General features: G+C 37.2%; 1 protein-coding gene across 5 annotated transcripts in view; it reads right to left on the bottom strand.

Annotated features, from left to right (window-relative positions):
* Positions 1-972: 972 nt before the first annotated feature.
* PARP4 (poly(ADP-ribose) polymerase family member 4) overlaps positions 973-10,240 on the bottom strand; it is a 59,665-nt gene continuing 50,397 nt past the window's right edge. For all 5 annotated transcript variants that reach the window (XM_082303914.1, XM_082303912.1, XM_082303916.1 and 2 more), the window contains 6 exons: positions 8,941-9,630; positions 7,295-7,984; positions 6,038-6,139; positions 3,882-3,984; positions 2,879-3,011; positions 973-1,479 (listed from right to left, as the gene is read on the bottom strand). In XM_082303914.1, coding sequence (XP_082160040.1) covers positions 1,329-1,479; positions 2,879-3,011; positions 3,882-3,984; positions 6,038-6,139; positions 7,295-7,984; positions 8,941-9,630 — 1,869 coding nt within the window. In that variant the 3' untranslated portion in view covers positions 973-1,328. The remainder of the gene's footprint in view (positions 1,480-2,878; positions 3,012-3,881; positions 3,985-6,037; positions 6,140-7,294; positions 7,985-8,940; positions 9,631-10,240) is intronic.

The raw sequence follows: 10,240 nt of genomic DNA, 5'->3' as shown, positions 1-10,240 counted from the left end.
TGTCTACATTAAAAGAGTCTTTCTAGTTCTTAAGAAACCCATATCCTAGCTCTTCTCAAACAGAAAGTGTAGTACAAATTTTTCCTTTGTATTACTTACTGAAAAGAGACAGTATCTTGCACACGTGGAAACAAGGATCCAGAGCACCTTAGAAACAGAAGGACCTCAGGATATCCCTCTTAGCAACCTCCTCTACAAGATCAAGTGTATCTATCCATCCCTGGCAGATATTTGCTTAAATTCTCGTGAAAACATCCATGAAAGAGATTCCAGCGTTTTCCTTAGCAACCTCTTACAACGCTTCTGTATTACTGCTAGGGAGCATTCTCTGTTTGCTAGGGCAGTGTAACACATTACCTATGGTGGCTGTGGAATCTCCTGCTTCTGAATATTTTCAATGGTTGGATAAACAAGCGTAGAATATGTTCTGTACACACTGGATCCTGCCTCAGTGCAAGCAATTGTACCAAGTCTCTACATTTCCTCAGATCACAAAGTACCAAAGTGTGATTCCATGCAGCTCCTTAATTTAGAAGAGGTAATGCGTTCATTGAAACACCTGTGAAAAGCCCATGAAATTAAAATAAATTACTTTTACTCTGGTTTTGTTATTAGGCTTCCATGTTTGGTTCAGTGCAAAATAAAACTAATCAGTTAGTTTTTTGTCAGAATAAAATCAGAATACAGAGTAACAGCAGGAAAAAAAAAAAAAAGAGAACTCATTCCTCCTAACAAAACTGACCTAGGTATTCACAAATTGACCAATGACCAATAAGAAAAGCAGTGCAGGAGAAAAATAACTGTTCTGCTGTTTGCATTTCAAGACACACTGTAGGAATTAAAAAACCATCCAACTGAAAACACTGATATGTTATAAAGATATTTATTAGTTCTTTATCACATTCTTGTATCTGTCAAAACATCTCCTGCCATATTTAACTGAATTACTACATTATGCTTTCTTTACCATGCCATTAAAGAAGTACATAAGATTTTAGGAAAAATCAAAACAAAGATATTATAAAAGTACTTTTGTAGTGTGCAATGAACCAAAGAGATTAATGTAAAAAAATGAAATATTAAGGTACTTTTAACAGAGTTACAGGTAAGTAAAATACTACATATATGTAAAATCAAGACTTAGTAACTATAAGACCCTTTATTTCCATAGCTTTAAGTCTGTGACTATGAGAATTATTATTCAGTAATAATATAAGATCAAACGTCCTCAATTTAAACATTTAATGTAAAACTGCACGGAAAGCTAACTCTGCTATTATCTTAAAGAATTATGTGATTAAATATTTTAAGTAGAAAGAGAATTGCTGTTAGATAAACTTGATACCCAGTATCTTCTTGGTGGCAGAATCCCAGTCTTTCCCAAGTTCAAGTCGATAGCAAATAGATGGAAATTGCCTCTCGACTCTTCTTACCCACTCTGTTGCTTTCTTGATCAACTCAAAAGCCCAATGAACATCACTGTATGTAGAAATGAAGTTTTATTATAATAAAATCTTGTAAATCCACCAAAAGAGCAGAAGAAAATAATTTCTTTTAACAATAATTATTTGAAAATTTCGTATAGTACAATGATCCAGCCTGTATAAAATATCATCTGATGCAGAAAACATCATCATCTGCACTGCCCTGTCTTTTTAGAGTCTTCCACATGGGATGTATGTAGACTCATAATCATTACTTGCATTTATTTGTACTATTCCAATCACCGTGGTGAAGTACTATGCATTTCATAAAGGCAAACGTGACTCCTCCTTTTTACATTCACATATGTTAGAATTGCTTTCATGCACCAGTCAATGCAATTTTATTTGTATTCCTGATTAGAGTAGCCAAAATCATGCAATCACTTTTTCCCTCTGTCACGGAGTTTCAAAAGAGGGAGGAAGATTTCCAGGGGTCTCCCGACTGTTTCTTTATCCTGTTCCTACATGCCCTGTAAAGTATGAAGTGTGCAAAGCTTCCCATTTTGGCACAAGGAATGTGTTGGTGGCTGGGGCAATCCAGATTCTGGAGGCCTATTCCTTCATGCTTCTTTTAAGACCTTTGTCTTTCCTCTATACCAAAAAACTTGCCAGCTGATAATTATTCACTTCACCCCCAAAGAAAGGGAATCTCCAGACACAGGGACCCTATATTCAACAGATAATAGAGCACTGGGACATACAGAAGTGAGGGGGGTGGGGTTCGGAATGAGCTAGCACCAGTATTCCCCACAGCTGAAGGAAAGGGTGGAAGTTGTGCTGTGAAGAATCATCTGCTCTATTAATTTCAAAAGTCTTGCCCAGAATATTTTATGGTGTATGCTTGTGAAGAACACAAGCCGTTAATATATTCCTGAAGCAGGGTGTAGGGCAACAGGTGTAAGTTACATGAAGGAAAAAGTCCGATAGAATTTTTTTTCCTAATTTCTAAAATAAGTGATATTAAACACTGGAAAAGGTTGCCCTTAAAAAAGTTGAGGTTGACAAATCTCCATCCTTAAAGATATTTAAAACTCAGCTGGGCAAGATCCTGAACAACTTACCCAACATCTGAGTTGGCCCTGCCTTAAGGAAGAGATGACGTCCAGAGGTCATATCCAACCTGAATTATTCAATGATTCTAATGAGAAGCATAAAATATCTTTTACTACTTTCTATACTTCTCAATTTTTATATCATATTTTGCAAAGTATTCCTTCCTCCATCCATCCTCTTAAAAGAAACCACATGCCACCAATATGATTAATACCTTCCATTCCCTTTTCTACAGCCATATCCTGTAGTATAGTCATTGACTCTCCATAATGACATTAATCTTCTGTATGTTGAGGTTTATATTACTACATTAAATTATAAGATTTTATTTAAAAGCACACCTTGAATTAGATGAATCATCCAGTTTCATCAGTGTTTTGAAAACTATCCCTTTCAATTCCTTTGTGCAGCGTATGAACTGTAGCACAAGAAGAGTAGCAATCAACTGCAGTAGCTTTTCTTTTCGATTTGGGCCTAAGGAAGAAGAAAAGGGAACCGGGATTACTATTTAAATGATTTCTTGACACCAGAAAAGGTACTTTCTGCAGAGTACTCCAGATCACTTTAAAACATCAGTTGTCCTAATGCTATTTAATTGTTTCACCGTACAATCACTACTATCAAGAGTATTCACATTAGTGATTCGACAGACATGCTCCTGGCTTTCAAACTTAAACTTGGTAATGCTTTGTTGGGATTTCTGCAGTTTCTGTTTGCTTGGGTTCTAATCTACTTTGATTTTAATACAGCAATAATGGGAAACTTGTAAGATTTTTGTTCTTTATGAGGTATTGTGCCCTCTAATAATTTAGAAAGAAGGAATTGCCTTTTTTTTCCCCCAAGTTTTCTGGTCTGCTGCCAGCAAAGAGCACCAATTGAAAGAATCAAACAGCAAAGCGGGTACAGGCGGAGCGCATACTGAATGCTGCGGTGTATGTGGGGAAGAATTACATAACTATTATTCATATTATTTGAAATGTGAAAAGCAGAAGTGATCTCTGCCTCTCTCCTAGGAGAGAATTTTCTTCCTTTTTTGTCTTTAGTAGATATTAATATAGCAGATACAATAATTGAGATAAAAGAACCTCTGTTGCTACTCCAACGATCTCACATCCTCCACATATTTCTCCAGATGTGCTTAGCAACCAGGAGACTATATTGTGAGAGACGCTGAGAAGAAACTGTATTATTAAAATCAGGCGTTTTTGAAAACTTTAAGTTAAGAGATCCATTTAAATTTTGAGCATACCTTGTTCGAGTTCCACTAGACATACAGAGTAGTAACACATACAGATTGGAAATATAATACAATGTACTGCTTTTTAATGACAGAAAAGTATTTACCAAGTGACTGAATGCCTTTTCTAATAAGGCAATTGTTAATTAAATGATCAACATCAAATTTCAAGATTTTTCCCAACTGTGGACTGAGATTCCAAGAGCCATCCTGTGGAATAAACAAATATATGGATAAGCCAAAGATTCAGGACACCGAAAATGTATCTGACAAGAACAAAATAGACATAGGAGAATTACTTTAAATATTTTTTAAAAAGCTTATACAAACACAAAAACTGAAATCCACATAATCAATTTAGGTGATTCAAATATTAAACTTCAAAAACCTTTGATATACCATCAAATGTCTGTAACTGACCTGGAATTTTGTAGTTAGCCTACCTTGTAAAAAACCCTTAAACAGTAAGAACAAAGTCATTTTGAAATCACTCCCATATAAAGTATGCACAATGACAACACTAGCCTTTTCAAATTTATTTCAAAGAAGTTCCTTCTGAAAAATATTTTTAAAGGTGCTAAAAAATAAGCATTCCTCTTACTCAAAAGAAACAATGAAGGATCCCTCTCCTCTGCTGAGAATGCAAAGTCTCTATAAAATTATTGTTTACTATATATGTTGTTAAATGCAGTATTAACAAAACGGATCTTATTTTATCTGACTTTCCCTGCCAAAAACTAGACAACTCTCATGATTAAAATTATCTGCCAAATGGTTTGTTACCCTCAGGTCAGATGGAGGACAGGCTTTCAACAGGATGTTCAAGTATGTATTCTTCAATATTAAATACTTCTGAAACTCTACCTGTCCTTGCAGCTTTATGTCTTAGAAAACTGCAACTGTAGACACAAATTTATAACCATTCATTTAAGGTAATTTGAAGATAATATATGCTTTCAACTGGATGCTTAGATAGTAATTATGCAAATTATGTTAAAAAGCAAAAATCTGTAGAATACTAAGTTTAATTAGTGTAAAAAACCATGAGAAACTTTAGTTTTTAAAATTCAACAATTGGCAATTCTGCTGAAAAAGAAGAACTCGAACCGCACTTCGGGAGTTAATTCCCACAACAGTCAATCACAAGTCTACTGCTCAAATCCCCATTGTATCCATGTGGCATATGGTAATGGTTCAATGTTTAGAAATAATTTAATAAAAGTGTCCTGTCAAAAATAAAGGAAAAATATGTATCTCTTCTTAACGCTGAGGTTGGCTATACTTTACAACTTTCACATACAAACTTCATACATAGAGTTAATTACACAGAATGAAGCAATGTTTTAAAAAAAAAAAGCAAGAAAGAGTCATGAGGATGCAAATACTGGGTGGACTCTGTTGCACAGAGGAACAGAAAGCTGGGGCACCTGAAGACTTACTGAATCTAGTGTATAGGGTGTATTCCCAGCAAAAGGGAATTCAATATACCACCATGCTGAATGGCCAATCTCTGCCGATAAACAACCGGAGTCTCCGCTGAGGGCATCCCATGGTGACTTCACTTGGATCATGTAATACTCTTGAAAACCTCATTCTGTTTATTACTTAAAGATATTGACTGTGTGACCCACAATATCTGATTGTTGATCACGACCTCACCCCTTAAGGGGGTAAGCTCACCAAACTGGTGATGGGTTACGTGGAACAGGGACTTCTCCTACCACAAGGGACACACCAAACCAACAAAGCTAAACATTACCTGCTCTGACTCCTACCTGCAGCATTCTTGGACGGTACGGTTTCATTCAGTTTCCCTAGCAATTTGTCTGACTGTCCAGGGGAAGTTCCTGCTGCAACACCTTACAGTCCAATCATTTAAAACCCAACTACTTTTTACTTTCTTGCACAATGTGCATTAGTTGCATCAACTTCTTCCACTTAGCTTCCCCTTTATGTTTTTATACTTGTCCCAGGAAGTCCCCAAGCTGCAAGCTGATGGAGGCTGTAAGAAGGTTCTGGAGGCGTATTACTACCTGTTGGCCCTGATTTTATACTACTCCTTACATATCCATTGCTGAGTTGCCCGTGAAAGCAATAAAACATAGCATGACTGATGTCATCATACACTTGTAAAATCTGTTTATAGACATTTTATAAATGTATTTTACTTTATCTCAGGACAGGATAAAAGTAAAACTATTTTTTTCCTTCTACCTATATTTTATATTTAAAGTAATGCCCAAATAGACTATGGGTGCAGTACCTGATTTTGGAGCGCAAAAGTTTCTTTCCAGTTTACAGAAGTCAACTCAATTCTCTGTGGCATGTTTTCTTTCTCTGTTGTTGTAAAGCACCTTGATTGTTCCTGGAGAGGACAATGTTAATTAAGAATCTTACCACCATTACCCATGCAGCTACTATATCATGATACAAGGTACTTTCATTTAAAAGTTTAAAAACCATTCCTCCATTTAAAAAGGAACCTATTTTTCTGGTTGAAAAAGGTTCATTCTCTCCCACTTAGGAAAGCATTTGCACAAACATTGGCTACAGCTGGAGAAAGATCCTGTTTAGAAAAATCAGAAGAATGAAATAATTCCAGAATTAGTAAGATACTTTTCTCTTTTTAATCAAAACAGTATTTCTTCTTATACTGTGTGCCGTATCATTATACTGTCATGCATATGTTTGAAATGGAAGTAATATCTCAGTTAAACTAAAAATGTCCTTCCCTGTTCTACCTTACGCTGGGCAAATCCAGAGTAAAACTGGACTTTGGAGATGTTATCACCACTGCTTGCCTCTGATTTTATACTGTTTCTTAAGCATGACGGGTTGCCCATGAAAGGAACAAAAAATAGCAGGACTCTGATGGCATCATGCTCTTTATAAAATCAGTTTATAAAGCAAAGAAAACAAAATCATTTACAAGATGTTTATCTCAGGGCAGGGCTGAAGATAATATTCCCTTCTACTCATGGCTTATTGTTAGGTAATGCATGAATAGAGGATGGGTATTGCACCTGGTTTTGGAGCTCAGGAATTTCATTCCTATTTACCAAACTGAATGGAAGTCTTTGTGGAATCCTCTGTGTTGGCATAGAACAGCAAGATCGTTCCTGAACAAACAGTAATGTTCATTAAGAATCTTGTTCTACCACCATTACCCATGTAGCTACTACTTCATGATACAAAGTAATGCCATTTAAAAGTCGCCTATTAAGAGTAGTAAGGAACAAGTGGTAGAATGCAGAGTGTAAGACTCATCACTTTGAAAAAAAACCCAAAAAACTAAAGCCAACCAAACAAAAAGAATGCTTTCTGCATTTCAGGGTCACATTTCTTGAATTGGAAAGCAGCCTCAGTACAGTCTTACCATGTTCTTTTTTGGCTGTACATCCATGAACCTTGAAATGCAAATGTTTAAGGCAGCTTTCATTAGCTGAACGCAGCTTCGATTTCAACATGACGTGACATGTGTAGCATCCTATATATAAAAGATGACTGATGGAAGACTTACCGCAACCTTAAACCCCTCAGTAAATCCTCCTTCAGGAGCCGTAACATCATGCTGACGTACTGCCTTTCTCTGACACCCCAACAGCGGCAATACTTCTTTTCTATTAGCTTGAGAAACAGGAGATTTGGGAATAACTTGTTTTTCAACACTAGTCTTTTCAGAATTTGTGTGTGTAGGTATAAATGAACCAAAGAATCCTAAACCCTGCATCGGAGCAACACAAGAAGAATTAACTTGTTTCATGGCTCCCAGTGGTTTTTGAAAAGAACGGGGAGGGGGAGGAGGAGGAGCAGCTTCAGGAACAGCCACACCAACCCCTGATTTTGTAAGTGCAGGTGTCTGAAGTGGTTTGCGTTGAGTCAGATCAATTCCTTCTCCTAGCTTAGGTTTAAAACCAAATAACGAGCAGGGTTCAGCAACTCGCAGCAGAGGAAGGTCATGTGGTGAATGTGAGCTTGTTCCAGATGATCTCTCCTTTGCGACAGCGCTACCAAAACAGAAATTTGATTTGAGACTGCAAACGCTACTTTGAAGTTCAGGAACATTTCCAAAGCCCTGCGCCATGTTTTTTGGTGAGATGCTCTTCTGACTAACAGGAACTTCTTCAGGTTGAAACTGGAAGCTTTCAGGTTCACCCTTCTCACTTAGCAAATCAGATGAATGAAGAACGCCTACTGCTGGGGAATATGCCTGTTTAGTAAAATCACAAGGAAACAAAATAATTCCAGAATTAGTAAGATACTTTTCTCTTTTTAATCAAAACAGTATTTCTTCTTATACTGTGTGCCGTATCATTATACTGTCATGCATATGTTTGAAATGGAAGTAATATCTCAGTTAAACTAAAAATGTCCTTCCCTGTTCTACCTTATGCTGGGCAAATCCAGAGTAAAACTGGACTTTGGAGATGTTATCACCACTGCTTGCCTCTGATTTTATACTGTTTCTTAAGCATGACGGGTTGCCCATGAAAGGAACAAAAAATAGCAGGACTCTGATGGCATCATGCTCTTTATAAAATCAGTTTATAAAGCAAAGAAAACAAAATCATTTACAAGATGTTTATCTCAGGGCAGGGCTGAAGATAATATTCCCTTCTACTCATGGCTTATTGTTAGGTAATGCATGAATAGAGGATGGGTATTGCACCTGGTTTTGGAGCTCAGGAATTTCATTCCTATTTACCAAACTGAATGGAAGTCTTTGTGGAATCCTCTGTGTTGGCATAGAACAGCAAGATCGTTCCTGAACAAACAGTAATGTTCATTAAGAATCTTGTTCTACCACCATTACCCATGTAGCTACTACTTCATGATACAAAGTAATGCCATTTAAAAGTCGCCTATTAAGAGTAGTAAGGAACAAGTGGTAGAATGCAGAGTGTAAGACTCATCACTTTGAAAAAAAACCCAAAAAACTAAAGCCAACCAAACAAAAAGAATGCTTTCTGCATTTCAGGGTCACATTTCTTGAATTGGAAAGCAGCCTCAGTACAGTCTTACCATGTTCTTTTTTGGCTGTACATCCATGAACCTTGAAATGCAAATGTTTAAGGCAGCTTTCATTAGCTGAACGCAGCTTCGATTTCAACATGACGTGACATGTGTAGCATCCTATATATAAAAGATGACTGATGGAAGACTTACCGCAACCTTAAACCCCTCAGTAAATCCTCCTTCAGGAGCCGTAACATCATGCTGACGTACTGCCTTTCTCTGACACCCCAACAGCGGCAATACTTCTTTTCTATTAGCTTGAGAAACAGGAGATTTGGGAATAACTTGTTTTTCAACACTAGTCTTTTCAGAATTTGTGTGTGTAGGTATAAATGAACCAAAGAATCCTAAACCCTGCATCGGAGCAACACAAGAAGAATTAACTTGTTTCATGGCTCCCAGTGGTTTTTGAAAAGAACGGGGAGGGGGAGGAGGAGGAGCAGCTTCAGGAACAGCCACACCAACCCCTGATTTTGTAAGTGCAGGTGTCTGAAGTGGTTTGCGTTGAGTCAGATCAATTCCTTCTCCTAGCTTAGGTTTAAAACCAAATAACGAGCAGGGTTCAGCAACTCGCAGCAGAGGAAGGTCATGTGGTGAATGTGAGCTTGTTCCAGATGATCTCTCCTTTGCGACAGCGCTACCAAAACAGAAATTTGATTTGAGACTGCAAACGCTACTTTGAAGTTCAGGAACATTTCCAAAGCCCTGCGCCATGTTTTTTGGTGAGATGCTCTTCTGACTAACAGGAACTTCTTCAGGTTGAAACTGGAAGCTTTCAGGTTCACCCTTCTCACTTAGCAAATCAGATGAATGAAGAACGCCTACTGCTGGGGAATATGCCTGTTTAGTAAAATCACAAGGAAACAAAATAATTCCAGAATTAGTAAGATACTTTTCTCTTTTTAATCAAAACAGTATTTCTTCTTATACTGTGTGCCGTATCATTATACTGTCATGCATATGTTTGAAATGGAAGTAATATCTCAGTTAAACTAAAAATGTCCTTCCCTGTTCTACCTTACGCTGGGCAAATCCAGAGTAAAACTGGACTGTGACAAAACATGAGCAGAGAGGTATTTTACATTATTGAGATAAAAATGATTGATATAATGATGATTATGAGCCAAGGAAGTTCCACTGTACAATAATGTTGTACGTACACAGAAGATAGATCTATACAAAGTGAAGCATGGATCCTGCTTGTGCTGCAATTCTGGCCCATGTACCAGCTAAGGTCCAGCAGCTCCTGCATACAAGCTAGTGAGCCTGGACTATACTGCTGCCATACACCAACGTAGATGTTTTGTACTCTTCTGCCTAGGAATTCTTGGGCGAAAGGATCAGGAAAATGGCTTTATATGAGTTGACTTAAGTTATAGAACACACATCCAGATACTGTTCTAAATAGCTCACAATCTTAATACCTTACAGACTACAGGCTGAGATGATG

Source organism: Platalea leucorodia (assembly GCF_965183815.1).
Source record: "Platalea leucorodia genome assembly, chromosome: 2".
Classification (NCBI taxonomy): domain Eukaryota; kingdom Metazoa; phylum Chordata; class Aves; order Pelecaniformes; family Threskiornithidae; genus Platalea; species Platalea leucorodia.
The sequence above is the reverse complement of the archived record's forward strand: the minus strand, read 5'-3'. Positions and strand labels throughout refer to the sequence as shown.